This window comes from Sinohyriopsis cumingii, chromosome 11 (assembly GCF_028554795.1).
Source record: "Sinohyriopsis cumingii isolate HCF-2022 chromosome 11, ASM2855479v2, whole genome shotgun sequence".
Lineage (NCBI taxonomy): Eukaryota > Metazoa > Mollusca > Bivalvia > Unionida > Unionidae > Sinohyriopsis > Sinohyriopsis cumingii.
The window spans coordinates 23128398-23149449 of NC_142971.1; the positions used below are offsets into that span (position 1 = coordinate 23128398).

Below are 21052 nucleotides of genomic sequence, written 5' to 3' on the forward strand. Positions count from 1 at the left end.
CTCTCAACTCCACAGGCAAAGCACGAATGTTCTCTTGTAAAGTATCCATGAATAGGTCATACTAAATCCTCTTTCTGACACAATGAAATGTACCGTTTGCACAGACATGGTTTTACTTCAGTGTCGAATTTAAATCGTTTCATCACTAATTTACACATTACAATTCGTTCAGAAGTTTCCTCTTTCACCAAGCTGACATTGCGTAAAAGATGTTCGCAATTCGTTAACTCTTCCTTTGGAATTCGATGCAGTAAGTTTACAATGTAGTAGATAGAATCATCAATAGCAAACCAATCCTTTTTAAAACCAGGGGATCGTTGATCAATGTCTGTCCAATGGAACACTTTCAACTGAATCAGTCCTTGTATAGCATTCAAGTACCAGTGGTTCAAACACCGGTGACGTAACGTATGCAATTGTTCTTTACGTTTGACTTGTATTTTGACCAGCTGTCGGTAAATGCGTTCTCTCAACTCCACAGGCAAAGCACGAATGTTCTCTTGTAAAGTATCCATTTAAATATATTGTCCTACTAAGGTTAAGTAATGATAACTGCGAGACCATCGAGCATGTTCCAGGTAGGCTGAATCTTGCGGTTCCCAGTGGTGAAGTGACACACCGCAACTGAAGCACTTGACTTTATCCCCTTCGCCCAAGTAGAAAAATCCGGCTCTGGCTAATTCTTCGGGGGTCGGTCCTCCCAGATACTTAGGCCATTTTCCTTTGAACGATTGAAAACGATTTTCAAAGTCGCAGTATTCCGACAAAGGCACAGGGAACGCATATTCGTCTTTCACAGGTTCTTTTCGATGAGGGCAGGGTGACATGGACAGGAGTTTGCTCAGGGCTGGATGACATCCGTAGGGAGGTAGACGTGATGGTGGACATTCACCTTTAAAACGGAACCCAGTAAAGTGTCCAAGAGGACGAGCGGCATCGCTTTCGCATCCCTCAGGTTTGACACGCACAGGATCACTTTCCATGATAGGGGTAGTGAGAACAAAGTTCCCATGATGCTTTACGGCATCGCTAAGGTCACAGCGTACAGCATCGTTCCCATCGCAAGGATCACAATCGCATTCCACTTCAGAAGCCCCAAACTTGAATTGTGCCTTTCTGAACTTGTTTTGTGTTTCTCTGAAAGTATTCATCTTGTTCGCTTGGACTTAGTAGTCACAATGAACTATCGATCTTGACCACAGTCCCTTTTTATACTAGTCACAATGCAGTCTCAAGCTTGTACATCGTTCTTTTTTATGTTTAGTTTTGGAAGGTACCGTCTCTAAGGTGCCGTCATAATTGTACCGTAGTGTAATGGGTGGAAAGGCCAGAGAAAGGTAAGGGCAGTGCGGAGACCATCGATTGTGTTCCAGAATAGCTGAATCTTTATAGATACATAGATCCATTCGTAACTTCAGTCCACAAGCGAAACACTGTACTTCGTATCCCAATCCTGACTCAGGTCCCAAGTAGACAAATCCTGTTCTAGCTAAAACATGCGAAGTAGGTAATCCTTTCCTATCCGTAGGCCAGTTTTGAAACGTGTCCAATCGACACTCACAATCACAATAGTCAGGCAAGAAAACCGGAAAATGGTAGGGTTTGAACTTGGAGTTCTCATCGGGTTTCTCACTCGATTCTTGATGTGGCGAAGTCATCCTTCTGGTGGCTATCCTCTTACAACCAATGTTTTATACCGACGTGTCCATACAGCAAAGTAAAGTGGTTGGGAAGTCGCACTCGCTTCTGGTACACGATTTGATAGACTTTTTCCAAGGGTCGACTGACGATGTGGTAAGTGGGTAAACGTACAATCATGTTGGGTTGATAGGTGGTCACTTTAAAGTGGTCATCTTCTCTAGACCGCAAGGTTTCTTTCAATACGTCAAAGTTCACCACTCGACTGGTACGATAATTCAGAGTCAATCCTTTCACTTTACACTTCGTGTGCACTTCTCCTTGTTTGTCCCGGTATTCGTAACCGTAATTTGTAGGACCACCACAGGCGAAACATAGAATCTTGTCATCGGGGTGTTCGTCTATCCAGGCTCCTAAACGGTCTCCTTCGATGTCAGGGTGCTGTTGACTCGGGTGATGGATGTAAATGCAACTGTCCATGTGAAAGTACAAGACGCGTTCCCCTAACAGTTCAAAAGCTTCGTACAATTTTAAGCGAGTATGAGCTGTCACGTAAGCCACAATGATTTCATTTCCAAAAGGGTCGTCTTGTACAAAGTCCAGATCTTCTTCGTAATTGACCAAGATCAAATCCTCGCGAACGACGTCCACGTGGTTCATGAATTTGGTTTGTCGTGAATCATCTGAAAGTAGCGGGAAGGTTCTGTCAAATATTCCGTCTTGGGTAAACATGGTCGTTGTGCCATTTTGCCCCACAAGCAATTTAGCATCATTTTGGCAAACGATGGCCTGCCTTCGTTTTTCTCGATGTGGTCTAAAGTGATGCCTTCTTGTTCCCGGTATTTCTCTTTGAATGTCTTTTGGTCTTCGGAAGTGTGACACCAGGACGGATAGCCGCTGCCTTCTTGTTTCAGTTTCAAAAAGGCATCCACGTAGTCTGCGAAAATGCCATTCTGCGTGGGGTCACCCTTGTGGTATTGTTGTGTCTTGGGAAAGTGACAAATTTCGTACACTTCTAACAGTTGGTATCCCATGTCCAGAGCTTTGAACAATTCTACGCGGACCCAGATTCCCGTCAAGATCCGTTCTTCGTGGGTGTGCTGACAAGGTTGGTCTTGGTTGCACGTTTCGGCACAAGTACGGCACAAAGGAAACATCAGTTTGCCTTGGCAACGGTGAGGTAAGACGGGATGGTACAAGTCCGTGGGAGGCAAAACTTTACACTTGATCAGACCTTCGTATTGTCGAATGTTTTTAAGGTCGATGTGTTCCGTCAACAATTGCGGGTGCCCTACAGGAAAGCGACAATATTTGCACACATAGGGATACAGCGAACACACGTCCAAGTATTTCATTTCTTCTCCTTTCTCTTCGTCGGCTTGGTACAGCAAACAGGTGGCATTGGTTCTTCCTCCGTACAAACTATCCCTCGGGTTCAGGGGGTCCATGAACTGATAACTTTCCACGAAGCGTTTAAACTCGGGATCGGTTTTCAAACGGTGATCGTACTCGTGTTCCCACATTTCCACCACTTGGTATCCTTCCTGTTCTAACTTTAGGCGTCGCTGACAAGTGTTCTGGTACAAGTCTTCCATGGTCCGTTGTAAAAACTGATTTTTAGTACCACGGTCAGGGTAACAGACGGGACATCCGTGAAATAAGCAACCGTTAAACTCGTACACGATCTTGGGGTTTTCTAAGTCCCAGCCATCTACCGAATGCATTCCGATGGTCTTTTCGCCCCTTCCATTGCGGGCATGCTGAATCCATTTGTCTTCCTTGTCGCACAAGTAATGTAACCAGCGTAGGGCTTTGACCGAGTATTGACGTTTGACATAGTTGGTCGTTTGAGGACTGATGACAGCCACGGTGTTTTCAGGCATGAATCGTTGCCGGTACACTAAGGAACACGCTTTGGCAATGGTGCAAGCTTCTTTCAAAGGATCGACCCCTCCGTGTTCCATGAACAGTTCTCCAAATTTTCCACAGCAACGCCGTAAAATGTCCACGTCGGAACGACAATACTTCAACATTTCTTCCTGAAAGTCGAAGGGGTCGGAGGCGTGAGCCTGGTACCAAGCTTAGAAAGCGTCTCGTTGTTCGGTACGCATGTTGTCAGGGTCGTAATAGTGAGCCTCAGGCAAATGGGGTAGAACGGCGTGTTGATTGGCTTCCGTATTGAAAAAGTGTGGAAAGTACCCTTTAGCTATTTCTGTCATTCCAAACGTTTTAGGCATTCGACTCAAAGGCATGACCAAATAGCTCATCGAATCTTTAAACTGTACTTGTCCCACTTGCATGAAAATGATTTTGGCTCCGTTCAAAGTGACTTTAGGACGTTCGGTGCCATGTTCCGTATAGTATCTCAAAAGAAACTGTCCATCGTATCCGGAGAAATTGTGAGCCATCACCGTGGCATGACGATGACAATCTCCGTAACGTTCGATGTCCTCTTGGCTCCACGTCTTGTCGATGGGGTCTAAGACCCATCGTGCGAAATCGGCTAGCGTGTTCGGTCCCCGAAAGATTTTTTCACGTCCTCCAGGAATCTTACTGCAGTGAGGGCAATAACTCAAGATAGGTTCTTGAATGCACTTTTCGCACGCTCGATGAGCCACGCAGAAATTAGGAATGTGAATGCCGGTCTCTTGCATGCATTCGAAATCGAAAAAGATGAAATTGCCTTTCTTCTTGTGACCATCCTCTTTCTCTGGTGGGGGTTGGTATTTTTGCACGTAGCATTCGTGTTCCAAGTCCACGATGTGGTGACAAATGTGACATTTTTTCTTTCCTCGACATACGTGTGTCTTGGTATTATTGGTAAGGATGCCTTGTCCACAGGTAGGGCACAATCTCAGGAGTTGACAAGCGCATTTCTTCTGTGAACCTTGCGTCTTCAAATGTTGTTGGTAACAGGCAGGGCTGACAAACGTGCGCAGACAGGTTGGACAATGCACTGGTTCATGCCCTTCGCTCAGACAGGGTGGAGAGGCCAAACATCCTGAGCATTTCGATCCGCAATGTTTGTGTTGCTCTCGATTGTTATAGCCATAGTCACATTTCTCACAGTAATAACTGTATCCCAGGAATCCGGTGATAGTGGTAATGGTATCGAAATGGTCATCGTGATGATAAAGGTGAATGTATTTTCCATCCTTAAAGTCTTTCCCTCGAAACAAGAGAGGCCCACGCACTTCTTGAGGGTGCACTTTCAAGGTGTAGCATGGAGCTAGGACATCTTGCAATTTTTGCATTTCAGGAATGCCACAGGGTTCGTCTTTGGGTAAACCGGCTTGTTGTAACAGGAGTTCTGCTTCGTTTCGTTGTTTGGCTCGGTCCGATTGTCGAATAGTTTTCCAGGCTCTTTTCCATTCTGCCGTGTCGTTTTTGTTGGCATATGTTCGTCCCACCACGATAGCCCTGGCTAAACACATCTGGTCTTGAGAATTGTGAATTTGGACGAGACTTGTTTTGGTGCTGCGAAGGTTGTTCACCAGTAAGGTCTTTCTGCGCTGTCCGGTCCCTTGAGGTGGAGATACGTGGGTCATGTCCAGTGTGGCTTTTCCATCGGTGATGTCAAACTGGTCATTGGATTGTTGCACGTGTTGAATCTTGTCCATGACTTTGGAAGCGGTCAATTCTGCAGGGCTGCTAAACTCGATCCAAACAGGGGATTTCAAACTGTCGTGTTGTATGGAAAGTCTCAAGCGATCGTCTTCTTTGGGTTGACATTGTCTCTTGAGTGTGGTGAGCAAAGAATCCCACATCTCGGTGATGAACCCTTCTGCTTTCTCTAACGGTACTTCGGACTTGAAATCTTTAAACTTCACCGTGTATTTGTAAGCCGTGGTTCTAAATTTTCTAGAGGGACTCTTTTCGGTCTCTTGAATGGAATAGTATTTTTCAGGGTTGACTAAGGGTGGTGAACTTTGTTTAGAGGGTTCGGATTCTGGTTCACTCATGTCCTCTTCAATATCGCTGGCATGAATTTGTGCCAAGACTTCAGCCCTGGTACGAGGCGATAGATCACGTTTCTGCCTCTTACTTTCTTTTTCCTTCTTCTCAAATGAATTGGATCGTTTCATCTTGAAAGCAAAACGTTAAATGACTAAAGTTTAAACACTATGGACTAATTTATAGTCATAGCAGACCAGCGTATATAAAAGGGTATGTGTCTTGTCCTTTCACTATTCATTTCACTCTCTAACCGAGCACAACGATGGAAGAGACTACCCAAATCGAACGTTTCATTAGAGCTTTGCGAGGGGTCATTAGAAAATTTTGTTCAGACCAGCCGACAGACTACTCTCCTTCCTTTCGAAATAAAAGTAAAGATACTTGCTATATCTGTCAGAAGAAAGGGCATTGGTCTTCAGAGTGTCCAGACCGTCAAAAAAGTAAAAAAGGGGTTAGAAAAGACAAAAGTCAAGATACCTGTTACTATTGTCAAGAAAAAGGACATTGGTCTCCAGATTTTCCAAAAAAGAAACAAAAGGAGTCAAAAGAAAAGAGGAATTCTTCAGAGAAAGAAGAAGAGGAAGAAGAGGAGGAAGAAAGCAGACAGGTGAAGAAAAAGAAACAGGAGAAGAAAATAAGAAGGGAAGAAAGTGAGGAGGAAGAAGAGGAAAAGACTGTGACTGTAAAGAAATTTAAAAAACAGAGAGAGTTAACAATGAGACAGAAGAAGTTTTTGAACTTTTTAAAGTGCTATGTTGTGAATTATGAATTGGATTGTAAATATGAATTATGAATTGGATTGTAAATGTTTACAAAAGATTAAATTAGGTATAAAAAGGTAAGTGTCTTTGGGTTTTGATTTTAAAATAAGAACGTACACTCACACACTCATACACACGTATATAGGGGTAAAATGTTTTTTTTTTTTGAGTTATTGGCAATTGAAAGTCTATCTCTTTTCGAGAGACGTGGGTGGCCCTGAAAAGGGCCTTTTTCTTGGTGTAGGGGTGAGTTTAAGCAATCAACTTTAACTGCCTTAAGCCTTTGCCACGGCCAAGGCCTACTTCTGGACTGCGTACTGTTGATGATGATGATTTGGTTGAAATCACTAAGGGTGGCACGGTAGGCTTAGTCACAGGGTTGGAGTGTTTAGCTCACGAAGGTCGTATTCTCTTCGGTCGTAATAAAGAAGTCTGATACATTTGTTTCAGACTTCTTAACTCCTCTAAAATGTCTAACAGTACCGTGACCGTTTGATTTTCACACCCTTGTTTCTTTGCTGCTACTTGTTGTTGTTGTTGTTGTTGCTGTTTTTCTTACCTCTTCTTCTTGCTGTTGTTGCTGTAGAAGAAAAGCTTGTTCCGCTTCCTTTTGCTGTTGTATAAATTTCTCCAATTCTTCTTTCTGTCTCTGTCTAAAATTCTCCACGTGCAGTAATGAAGAAGGTGACGAAGGTTCCGGAACAAATTCTTGCGAGGTAAGAAAATCCACAAAATCCCAATTCACCTCTTCTGAAAGTAAGTCCGGGTTCCCTTGGGTGGTCTCCACTGCTGGTGCACCCCAATTTATCGTTTTCTGAGTTTCCGTCATGCTGAATAACTGTCGCATGAATTGACTGCGCACAGGCGCTAGCGAATCTATATAGACCACGTGACGTCACAGACTGCTCTCTTCGGATTGGATGTGGGCTGACTGAATTTTGTAACGCGTGTTTGGATTGGTCAACGAACTCAATCCGTTTCAATCCTTTCTCTCCCTATAAATAAGTGCAGTTCACTGCATACCTTCACTTGTTCTCGGCGGCTCAACATGTGGACCGACGTTGAATCTTCAACCCTTGTATCTTCAATGATGTTCAGGACGGACATACCGATGTATGTTCGATCCAAGTGGATAGTTGTCCACAGAACAGACACCAGTCTGTGGATGCGAAGAGTCTATGTGGAGCGTCAAGGATGCCTCAAAAGAGTCCTGATTTACGGTCCTGCAGTCAAGCGCAGCCTAAGGACAAGAAGACCAATACGGTGCCCTTTATGTTAATATATCTTAATATTAACATAAAACCCAAAGGCCCTTTTCAGGGCCACTCCAACCTCTCGAAAAGAGATAGACTTTCAATTACCTACCCCATATTTTATTTATTTATTTTGTTTTTTAAATTTTTTTTTAAAGTTCCCTTGAGGCTCAACTTGCCCAAGATTTTTTCCCATGTTAAATTCCCTTGAAGCTAGATTACCCCACGGTTTTCCGGAATGTTAAATTTCCCATTGAGGCTAGATTACCCCAAGGTGTTTTTTAATGCTAATTCCCCTTGAGCCTACACCGCCCCACTTCACTACTGAGATATATATATATATATATATATATATATATATATATATATATATATATATATATATATATATATATATATATATATATATATATATATATATATATATATATATATATATATATATATATATATGTGTGTGTGTGTGTGTGTGTGTGTGTGTGTGTGTGTGTACATACATACATACTAACGTTGTGGGGGATGGCGGACTGGAGGTCATCATGGTCGCCCCGGACGCCATTTGTTATTTACCTTAGTAAGCCTCTGCATGTCTGATGTAACGTTGGTCAAGTAGTGTGTTATTAGTTTAATTTGCTTGTAATATGGGTCGTGTTTTGTTTACTATTACATTTTTACATCCCTCTTTTGTGATCATAACTGAGTGATTACCTACACCGAACAATATTATTTGTTTTTATTTCTACCGTGTTTCTTCTAAAATTCAGATTAAGAACTATTGATAATGCAGTTCAGTAAAGGTGGGTGGGAGATGGTACTCTAATTGTGAAGAAATGGATGAACTTATGGAAATAGTGATGTCCCATATCCTTCAGTTAAGTATCCTGCAACATTTAGCAATGTGTGTGTGAAAGAATAACTTATAACAAAAAATTCCATGCCTTTTTGTCCTCAAACTTTGACGCAGTGTACAGAATACGTGTATGTAGCGAAAAGGTAATGTCACTGACACTTAAAAATAATCCATTTAGTGGCAGAGAAAAGTGCAAAACTGAGAGAAATTGAACATGAGCTGTTTTATGTACATACTGTTTGCAAATAAAATGGATTCCAGTCAGTCCCAAACAACCTTGACATTAGTTCCTAAAAATAGGCAGGAAGGCCTGAATTGGTAATAAACATCATTTTATGGTGAAGACAATAACACGATTCTCCATGTATTTTAATAATAATAATAATAATAATAATAATAATAATAATAATGATGATGACTCAATTTTATGACTCAATTTTATGTCCCAAATATTATGATGATCCCTAAAATGAATAGTCTGGAAGATTTTCATAGTCTCTGCTCACACGTCTTTCTGTACATGCTGTACATCTATCTATTTTCCACAATTAGTAATTCAGTTTTCTATACTTTATTAATGATTGGTTCTTGAATTTAAATCTCTAACCAATCTCTTTGTATCCTTGTAATGGGTTCAAGCAAAAACCTGTAAGACTTTGGTTTAATATTTCCATTCGATGCAGACTACCATCCATATTAGACTGTCTCTTTGTATCCTAGTTAATGAGTCACACCGCGTCTTGCAAATGACTACTGTACAACAATAGCAACACATTTACCCAGTCTTAAGATGTCATATACAAAAACACATAAATAACTATTTATCACAAGTACAGAAAAATATCACCAAATTCCCTCAAATATTTATATAACTAATTGTCCAAAATGACTGTCATCTCTTTACGTATGCGTGGCCTATTCGATTAATTTAACAATTAACAATTATAAAATCCAATAGAGCGAAGTACCACCTTTCAAAGTATGCACTACTTATATATCTTACCTGATCATATCGTATTTTCATTAATATGACTTTTCTTAATCATTACATTCATGTTAAGCGGGAAGTGTTTTCTCATTCTCTAGCGGTACTATATGACACAACTACAATAGTTCTCATACTTTCAAGCAATATATATATATATATATATATATATATATATATATATATATATATATATATATATATATATATATATATATATATATATATATATATATATATATATATGATATAGAATTAATTATATAGAATTATAAATATACACCAGACAGAACGGAAAATGCTATCCCTGGATTCCTATAGAAGATCCTATCGAAAGAATGCTTGATAATAGTAGGCAGAATTAATACAAATAATTCTATCATACAGGTAAGAGAAATTTTCATTCTTAATAAATTAATTAATTATAGAGAATGCTAAATATACACCAGAAATCCGGAATGACTGTGTAGATACATGAGAATCAGTTATAAGGTCGTCATGCGAGTGTGTCTGCTACACACGAGTGCATATAACACCGATTGAGTAACATCATTTTTTGGTGATGTGTGAGAATATGGGCTCGTGTGTGTAGGTAAGGTGACGTGTACCGTTTACCCGCGGACCTTGGTTCGAATCTCCGTAGAGTACGAATTAAAAATTATGTAACCTGTATGATAGCATTATTTGTATTAAAAATACTAATTCTGCCTACTATTATTAAGCAGAATTCATGGATATGAATCCAAGAATATCGCTTTCTGTTATGTCTGGTGTACATTTATAACTCTCTCTCTCTCTCTCTACATATATATATATATATATATATATATATATATATATATATATATATATATATATATATATATATATATATATATATATATCCCATTTCTGCATACATATAAAGTTTATTTTGGATAAGTTGCTAATGGCAAGTGTTTTTCATCATCATTAGTATGGCATTAAGAACGAAGGACTGATGATACCCGAGGATATAATCTTTGACGAATTAATATTAAGGGAACCACTTGCGATGATGAAGAGAGGAAATGAAGTAAAATGTAAACAAGCAAATAAAGTCATTTTATAGTATGTATTTCAGGAATGTTCCGAAATTCTATTCGCCGTTATCAGTACACCACAGCTATGCTTTCAATATGGAAAGTTTGATATGCATCGGGTTAATCATTACTGACCACAACTATGCTTTCAAACTGGACAGTTTGATAGCGACCAGGTTACAGGTATACGTGTAATTTGACTGTCAGTCAAGGGACCAGGTTCAGGCCCGGCCCTAGGGCAAGGCGAACGAGGCAACCGCCTCAGGCCCCGCGCTTTTAGGAAATCAACTCCGCAATGCAATTTTTCTGCTTTGGGCCCCGCATGATGCCATGGGCCCCGCACATCCTAGGGCCGGGCCTGACCAGGATGACCTCAACAAGACCAATATAGCAGCCCTCATTACATGGCATCGTGATGTTTGCCATGTCCAATTTATATAAAACTTTAACGCCAGTTGCATCTTGCTTAGTCTTCGTGCAACAAGAAAGTTAATATGCAATAGTTTCACACTATCCCTATGCCGTGATCTAATGCGCGTAAAATACAGTATAATATTGCCTGTTTTAGCTCATAGAGTACATTTTCCATAAAACCAATTGTCCATGAACAGTTAAATGACAGTCAGTTTATGTTAATAATATATAACTTTTCTTTAATTACGTACTATCTGTGATATTTAGCCATACCATACCCTTCACACTGTTAAGACTATTCATATTAGCAATGTCCATTAACCCCAATCTTCCCAACGTTTTTTAAAAAAACACACAAAACAAACAAACAAACAAACAAACAAACAACAATACATTTGCCAGCAAAATTGAGGTATTGCAATTTTTTGGGGGGGTGGGGTGGGGGTGGGGTGGGGTGTCAACCAATATTCGGAGTAGAGTTGATTTGCTACCATCAACTGTATTTATTTTTTTTAAAATTTCATTCCTTCTTTATTTTTTCGTTAACTATGCTTTGCTTGAATTAAATACTTTACCGCTTAAATATATCTACAAAGAATGCTAATCATATGCAAGGCAAGGTCTCTGGTTTTGAACTAAACGAACGTTCGTTGTTCTGTATTCCGGTAGTTTTACTTTACATCGAGTCAGTTTAATACAAGTATTCGACTGTAGCTACCCTAAGAAATTAGCTAGTTCACCGTTTTTAAAAAAGACTTATGGAATGCAGCTAACCTTTTAAAGACCTTCGACCACGGTGGAGCTGCTATTGTGTCATCGATGTTTATAATCCGATTTCTGTGACTTACATGGATTCAGTTTGTACGTACTGGTTAATGATTTTAAATATTTTTTTTTGTCCTTCTGGCCATGTTTCTCCTTGCATAACCTTCACCAAACGCCGAAAAGCGAACACAGATCTATGGGCGCACTATGAGCCGGTATATTACGCCAGTAACTCGGAGTCAAATTGTGCGGACCCTGATCGTCCGGTCTGTTTCACTCCAGATGATCTTGCTCTACGGTTTTCGAAGTTGGGTGTGTATTATACAGGTTTAAATGTGATTGAATGTTATATAAGATTGTTTCAGCGATCACAGAACCCATTGTATGGTTTTAATGTATACTTTGTCAGATCAATTTCACTCAAACGCATGAAATCTTAATTTCCGGTTGTATGGTCTAGAGATCAAGCAGTCGATTCAACGCTTAAGTGTCTTTGTAAAGTCGATGCAATATATTTTTTAATACCATAATCTTATATTTACTTCATTCACTTTGATTTTCTAAAAAAAATCAGTAAGAAAATATCAGGTTTTTTTTTTTACAGTATCGACTTAGAAGAAGAAGCGGAAGAGATGAAGAGATTGTATTTTGTACATTGTATGAAGGATTAAACGTGACGTAAAAATAACCACCCAACTTATCATTTTACTGCCTGGTGCAATAAATTTAGCATATCACGTGCATTTTTCGCTTAGAATGTGAGATCTACATGCAAATACACTTATTGTTTTGTAATTCACTTTGGATTTTTTTTGGGGGGGGAGTCACAAAATGAATTAGAAATATAACAGAATAAATATTTGTTAAAGCATTAAGCGAGAAGAGGTAAAGAAATGACCTACCTCACCAGTACCCTGGAACGTCCAAGATTTTGAAGCATCGAAGGTATTCGGGTTGAATGCAGCCACATTAACTAACAAGGAACATTGTATTAAATTAGTATTCCCCCCATCAACATTTGAAATATCGGATTTAATCATAAAATATTTTAAATATACACGTTATCACACTCATGTATCACAAGGTGTGATAAAACAGACGGATTCATGGGAGAAATCTCATTGGAAATGTAGATAAATACATGCATACGTAATGCATGTAAGTAAATATTTAGTTGTGTCAACTATGTACGTAAAGTGCTAAGAATCTGTTATGTATGTATCCGAAGTCTGAACAGTAGCACAATCAGACTTTGCCTTTAACCGTCTATGCTTACATTCATTGACCTTGATTACATGACCGAGCTTATTATATGTATATATTTATGTGTAGGGTTGAATGGCACATCAGCACAATCATGGCTATATTATTCGGTATCCCCAATAATGCTTAACTGAGATTACAAACTTCGGTAAAACACAATCTATAAACACCTGCAAATAATTATCAATACTCATACGTTGACTGTATTCATTATTTGACTATATTTATAAAACTTTAGTCCTGGAAGTGTATAAATGAGGTATAAATGTTTGTCTTTCATCCGGATAAAAAGAAGATGACAGAAGAATGTGATATTCATTCCCTATCTTTTGAGTGCGGTTTTGATTTGGATTTTCAACGGAGCTTTAACAATTTTTCAGTCATATCTCTACGATGTCTGCACTGTGGCAGTTTATAGTGATGCCTAACACTGGGGCATTATGTCACAGACATGTAGCATGATGTCCCACCGACTCACATTATCTTGACACCAGGTCGACCAGCCCTAACACTAACCTCGTAATGCTGAGCGCCAAGCGAGGCAGCTGTTAGTACCATTTTTGTAAGTCTTTGGTATGACTCGGCCTGGGATCGAACCTACGACCTTCGAGGCGGACGCTCTAACCACTAGGCCACCGGAGCGGTCCCCTATTGTTTGAAACAGAGTGTGCAGTATCTTTCTTCTACAAGTTTAAAAGGGAAATCTATGATTTGCAGTTCAAATCTTAACAGAGGCGTAGCTGGGGGTGGGGGGGGCAGGGGGGTACATATGTCCCCGGGCGCCAAGGTACAGGGGCGCCAAAATGAGGCTTACAACGTTACATTATAATAAGTAAACAAGGGTAATATTCAAAAAAGTGATTAAACGGGGAGGGGGCTGGGGCGCCAATTTTATAGTTCGTCCCCGGGCGAAAAATATCATAGCTACGCCTCTGAATCTTAATTAAGATTTTAGCTATATTTTGGTAACGAGAAATAAATTTCTTCTAAATCAAAACTAGCTTTTTATATTCTATAATTCAGACTTTTAGATGACGTATTGATGTTAGCTTTCCAGGCTAGTATGTATTGATCTTTAAGTCATTGTTCTACAGATTTTGTTAAGCAATTAACTGACACCAGACTTTGATTTCCTAGGTTCTTCCTTAACCAGTTATTCTCTCAGGGTCTCGTTACCAAGAAAATTAAGAGTATCTGTCAATGAATAGAGGGCTGGAGTCGGTGTCCAATCTGTGACAATATGACACAAGGGAAGACACGAGTCCGCACCTCTTGGTACTTCCAACCCTCCTACGTTATCCTAATTACGTATGTTAATTTCCAGCTTACAACAGTCGTAATCAATAATATTTCAATTTCTAAAACAATTCAACAGGCTTCTTTCAGTTAGTGACATGTTGGAGAAAAGCACAATTGTTTGCCGATTTGACGAAACGACACACCGAAGGAAGATGTGGTTTGAATTCGGAGACTCTTGGATTTCACCATTAATCGAATAAGAAGACATGAACAACCTTGACCTCAACATCTCCTTTTGGTGCGACAGTATAGCAACAAAGCTTCAGTCTTGAAATACTTATAACCCGAGGCAAGTGTAACATTATCTGATCAGATAAAAAAATAAAAATGATGACAGTCTCTGTTTGTGAACTTTTAAAATATCTGATACTTAAAGACGTGTGATAGCTCGTTGAAAAGCAAACTATCTCGATATCTACACGATGCCCAAGTTACTGACAAACGTTACTGTAAATGCGTATACCATTGATAAATCGAGTCTTAAGTATGATATTGCAATTGCTCATGACCTTTGCTCATGTTTGTATCAAGATTTCATCAGTTACCTGCGTGAAAAGAAAAAAGAAAACAATCTGCTACCTTGAGACGTGTTATACACTGATGACAAAAAGGCCAAATTGGACTCGGATTTATTCTCGAGATGCAAAAAAAGACAAAAACAAACATGCACAGCACAGGGACGAGTAGGTTGTAAAGGTTTACTCGTCTCAGTCAATTTTACCCAGTACACACACACACACACACACACACACACACACACACACGCACACACACACACACACCTTTCAGATCGTATATGGTATGTATAATATTCTCTCTGTTTCTCTTTCTTTCATGTCAAGTCGATAAAATATATACATGTATCTCAAAAGCTTTGTGTCAATTATAATAGAAGAATAATTAATCTTACCAACGTTTTCTAATATCTTTGCCGAAACATACAACCCAGCTATTAAACCTCCACATTGCTCTAAAGGATTCCCTGGACAAGGAATAGTACAAGATAATTGCGGAGTATTTGGCACTGTGTTGTTGCATCCACATGTCATTTCCTGTTGAAAAAGTACGAATCGTGTCACACACATTATGCAAATGGATTACAAGCAACATCGACACTATGTTATGTTAACTATTTGATTCACCAATTAAATTACAGCGTTCATACTGCTGAAAGTGAACACATCATTGCAAATGACAACTCTTCATTATACGAAATGCAACGATTTATTTTTTTAGGTTTTTAAATATTAGTGGATATGACAATTATCGGTGCCTGACAAATGTACAATATGTTGGAAGTATACGTTTTAAAAATACTGATAAACTGCGACAGAAACTATTAATCTGAAATGATGAAACGGGAATCTTAACTGGGTAGGACATTAATCTACCTACCAACCTCCATAACTACCTATCAAATTACACACATATCAACCAACCAACATACATTGATAGGTACATACATACACAAACATCAATATTTATGCATACATGCATCAAAGGCCCATGATATATATATATATATATATATATATATATATATATATATATATATATATATATATATATATATATATATATATATATATATATATATATATATATATTCTACCTTAGAAAAGTAAATTTTAATGATAACATTAATGATCTAACTTGTTAATTAGGTAGTTTGGAAATTCTTTCAAGGTATTATGACGAACGTGCATTTTATTCTCTATAACAATGAGACATGAAGAAACTTACAATTACCTGCAGCTATATAAAGACATTCACAACAAAGTGATGTTCTCAACACACGACAGGCATTTGGAGGCTTTTTGTGCAGCCCATTCTAGAAGTAATGGCAAATATTAAAACCACACAAAATGTGATAATCCAGATTTCTGATGTCTAAATTGATGTATATTTTTTCATGTGATTTTGCTATAAGTAATGTTTTGCAAAACTGATGTCGCGTATCATAGACACGAAAGTAGCATGAGTTGGTACTGTTGTTTATTTTGGGATTAGCTGTGTGTTTCTTCAAACAATATGACCAACTGTTTGAAATGACTGAGATGTAAAGACTGGCAGGGAAGAAAAAAAACTCTAGTTGCTCTACGTGCCCCTGATATCGATGTTGACATGGAATAATACTTACATACAGAAAGGAGTAAGTAAAGTTGTTCTGTCTGCAGAATGCTACGCATAGATTCACCCTGTTATGTGTAAAATTTTGCATCAGAGACAACGGTGTAGATATCGAGCCGTTTAAGCCTATCTGCCTGCAGAATAATTCTGTAATAAGGGAAAAATGCATATATATATATATATATATATATATATATATATATATATATATGACATGTATAATATTCTCTCTGTTTATCTCTCTGTATATTTACACACACACACACACACACACACACGATTTGCTTCACGTACCTGAAGGTTTGCCGAGTATACTCATATAATTATTTTGATTTAGGTATGTATAATATTCTCTCTGTTTATCTCTCTGTAAATTTGTACACACACACACACAAACGAACATACGATTTGCTTCGTGTTCTTGAAGGTTTGCCGAGTATACTCATATAATTATTTTGATTTTAAGCAGCTATCCGGGTTTGTATTTTAGATTAAAGGTAGAAAAGAAACTAAATTGGTGTTCTAGAACAACATTGTTTTTAAGTATTTCGAAGTTACATGTCCACTTTTACAAAATACGATACGCAAAGAATTCCTTTAGCTGAAATTTTCCTACATGATCGAGAGAAGCGAGGATAAAATTGGAATAGAATCGTAGAAAAGTATTTTCCCACTACCAGTCCATGTTGATATAAATACATCCTTTCCCTCAAATACAAATGTAATGGCTTCTATCTGGTACGTAGTCATACTGTCGATGTTAAACTTACAATGTATCATTATGAATTCTATCGACTCCACCATTTTCGGTCGCCGATACACTCTGTTGGTTAGTTGGCATTACGTACAAATGGAGGTAACACATGAAATCCAATAGATGTCGCTACAAGAAAGCACTGAAATGTGTGATCGATCCACCAAGGTGTAGATAGGGTTAACATATCGGAACCTTGGCTAGCGAAGACGTAGCTTCCGAGCTAATACCCTTTCGTTTATCCCAAGCGGCTCAAGTGGGGTGTGTGTGAAATTGAAGAGAGTATTCGAAGTAAATCCTGCAATTTGCTGGCAGATATACCAGACGGAGAAAACCTCCGATTCACCGAAAGCAAAAGCGATGTACCCCCGTCTCTGTGAGCACACAGGTACACACAAAACTCCAGAAAAGACTTCCCCATGGGATCTATATGACAGAGAGTCAATGAGCTTTTGCTGAAAGTTATGACAAAGGACAAACGTCGAATGCAATAGATCACACGTACGTGCTTTTACACAATAGTACTACTGCAGAGCCTTTAGTGGAGTAGCGCAAAATGACGAAAGTAGCAGAGTGAACACGAGATCATAATTTCAAATTTTGCACACCCTAAATAATGGGAAAACATTACATGGTTTTGAGTTCACCAGTCTTCGAAAAAGTGATTTAAATATTTTATGAGTTCAACATGAAAGAAGCATTTTTTTCTCTAGTGTTAATATCTATTTGTTTACAATACTGGGCGAAATAAAATTATAGACGCCAATGTTTCTGAAAAAATTGTGATGTTTACAGATAACTTTAAATGGCATAAAGCAACAGTCCTGATGGCAACAATAGTGAATAAACAGACCTGCAACAGTCCTGCCTGATAGCAACATTCCTGAAGCATCAGTCTTGATAGTAACAGTCCTGATAGCAACAGTACTGAAGCAGCAGTCCTAATAGTAACAGTGCGGATTGCAACAGTTGTGAAGCAACAGTCCTGACAGCCAGCTGGTTAAAACAGTACAGTATGTAGAGGGAATGCGTTATATATTTAATGTGAGCAATACAATGACTTTTTCATTGTGGCTAAAGTCACAGTAGAACTTGAATATGTCGAAAGCATTATAAGGCCAATCTATACTGATTTAACACAAAATGTAGGGAGAACTACGTCAGATTGAAAACAAGACATGGAAATTTAGTATATGAAGCAGCTGTAGTAGAGTCAATTACAGGATAGGTAAAATTTTACAGAAATCAGTAAATGTGACAAACATGTACTAATTGTCACAGTCTGAAACACAATGACAATATTTTTTAAAGTGTCACCATTTGCAACTGAAATGAAGAACTATATGTTGTCTGTCTCTTTGCCTGTACTAAACACTTTTGAACATTCCATGGCCAGCAATACATTTTTTCTGTAGCTAAATTGGAGGAAATCATTCAGCTTCAGGAGATGTGGAATGGTTTTATTGATGAGCAAAATTGAATTTAACCATAACATGCAGAGTTATTGCCCTTGATAAACTTCAATTGCGCATATATGAAGCTTGCAATCGGGTAAGATTTCAAATTAACATGATTTTTTTCCTTTCACAGCAAATACTATGTTATGATCGTTTTAGCCATTTCTGATAAAGGTATAAAATATTTTTTTAATAGAAATGTAAAAAAAGACATCATAGGTCATTACTATACTATGCTAATTGCATGCAGGTCACTATACCCGTCTTTGCCACCCAAGGTTCCGATATGTTTACCATATCTACACGTTGGCGGATCGATCAGCTATTCAGTGCTTTGGATTTCATTAATTGCATCCATTAGTATGCAGTGCCAACTAACTATTAGCGTGTAATAGCGGTGCATTGTACATAGGCCGAAATGGTGTAGGCAATTGACTTTAAAAGATCATTTTGTAAGTTTAACATCGAAAGTATGACTACGTACCAGAGAGTAGCCGCTATATGGACTGGCAGCGGAAAATTGTTCATTTATGAGTCCATTCTAGTGGTGTGCTGCCTTTGACTTGGTCATGTAGGAACAGTGTTAAAATTTGAACAACTTGATTTAGACTGGATCCGTTAGCCTGCCACCACATCCAATGAAATTCATAGACCCAAAGAACAGAAATATCTGATCGATCCGCAAAGGTGAAGATAGGAACAAGAAATATCACTACGGTTTTGGAAATCTGAATAAATTGTTATAAAAGCTGTTCTTGTTCAGGAATTTCATATGAGCACACGTATTTTCTAGGAAAAAAGAATTAATCCTTTTTGAATCCAAGTAATTTGAAATGATTCTAAACGACACAAGACCTTCCAGTGTAAAGAAAAAGCCCAACTGAGAATATCATTCCAAGTCAAACGTTATATATTATTCCAAAATGTAAAAGGGAGGCCAGGTGATCATGTTCCAGAACCTCGTTGAAATTATTCATTTGTTAAAAATTGCGTACACCTAGTGTGGCCCTGACATAAACCAATCATTTTACTCTAAGTAATAAAATTTAAAAAATTGTTTACATCTTAAACCACGTAGTCCTATCATGACCTCGACAACAACCAATCATTTTAAAATAAAAAAGAACTTATTTACGTGGTTGCTACTAGTTTTGAATCAAGGTCATGATCTAGAGCGACACCTGGTGTTTACTAAAACGAACAGTCAAGGTCAAACTTTTTACTTGGAAAAGTATCATCTCTAGTGAATGAATTTACATTACAATAGCATGTAATGAAAAATATTTTTTTTAAAAAACTGACAAGCAAACAATTAAATTGAAATAAATATATATATTAAATCAGATATAATTAAATCAAATATACATAATGCATATATCATCTGAGGAAAATAAGCTTAAAAAACAAATAAAAAAATAAAATAAAAAATATGTTTGGTCAATCTTGATTAATTTCTAAAGCTGTTACGTAGTGCTCTCCATTGGCCAGATTATTCAAGACCCACCAAGCTAAATTCATCTTACCGCGGCCTGGTAGGTATATCAGCGATCCGTTGGCGGAGAATAGGAAGTATTGACTGGAATTGTATTGCAATGCGCCTGCATAAAAACCAAACACTCCTTCTGGTTGAGAATGTACTCCAAAGGTGACTTCAAGACTGAAATTCCAACGAAAAGTGACATAATTTGTCTCATGTATATGTAATACATTTCGTACACACCATTATAGCGATTTAAATAAATATGTACGCCAGTTTATCTAGCGCGAATTGAAACATGTTTTGCCGCGAACATTTTTACAAATTTCCGTTGCAGAGAAAATGTTTTCATCAAAAGTGTTTTCGGCAAGAGCAAAATTATTTTCCAAGTGAGGACAGCGGTTTTTTGTGTGTGCTGCGAATACGTTATTTAGTATTGTAAATGATTTACAAACGCGTTTTGACAAGAACAATTTTAAAATGTTTTAAAATATACATTCGATAACGTGCGATAACATGAGGAAAAAATAAAAAATGAAAAGAGATGCAATTACAGTCTAAATGTATCTATATATGTACAGACCTGGACAAGGAATTTATATCCAAGATAAGGCGCCCCTTATTGGAATTATATTAATTTAAACTAAACGATTATTTCAAGCATTTTATGCACAGCCACTAAAGTTTTGATTAACTCGATACGATCCTTGAAAACTTACGGTGAGTTATAACGGATGTCGAATTGGTCATGTAACGGAAGTGACGTCATTAGCAAGTTGGCAGCAGAGAACCAGTCGGTGCTGTTGGCATAACTGGAGTTGAAATCGTGCATAATTAACGGCGAACCAGTCTCACTCAGGAAAAGCAGTCGAAGCTAGAAAAAACAATAGCCAGTCCAGCATGATAAAATTAAAGTCTTTGCAGATTACACGAAAATCTCTGAAGAAAATGGTATTTCTCAGTGTCAGCTGTTTTTCTTCTTCGTTTT

General features: G+C 38.1%; 1 protein-coding gene across 2 annotated transcripts in view; it reads right to left on the minus strand.

Annotated features, from left to right (window-relative positions):
* LOC149787770 (uncharacterized) overlaps positions 1-21052 on the minus strand; it is a 96705-nt gene that overhangs the window by 34070 nt on the left and 41583 nt on the right. For both annotated transcript variants that reach the window (XM_089975664.1, XM_089975663.1), the window contains exons 3-7: positions 20784-20938; positions 20111-20244; positions 16387-16523; positions 15157-15298; positions 12587-12657 (exon numbers count right to left, since the gene is read on the minus strand). In XM_089975664.1, coding sequence (XP_089831790.1) covers positions 12587-12657; positions 15157-15298; positions 16387-16523; positions 20111-20244; positions 20784-20938 — 639 coding nt within the window. The remainder of the gene's footprint in view (positions 1-12586; positions 12658-15156; positions 15299-16386; positions 16524-20110; positions 20245-20783; positions 20939-21052) is intronic.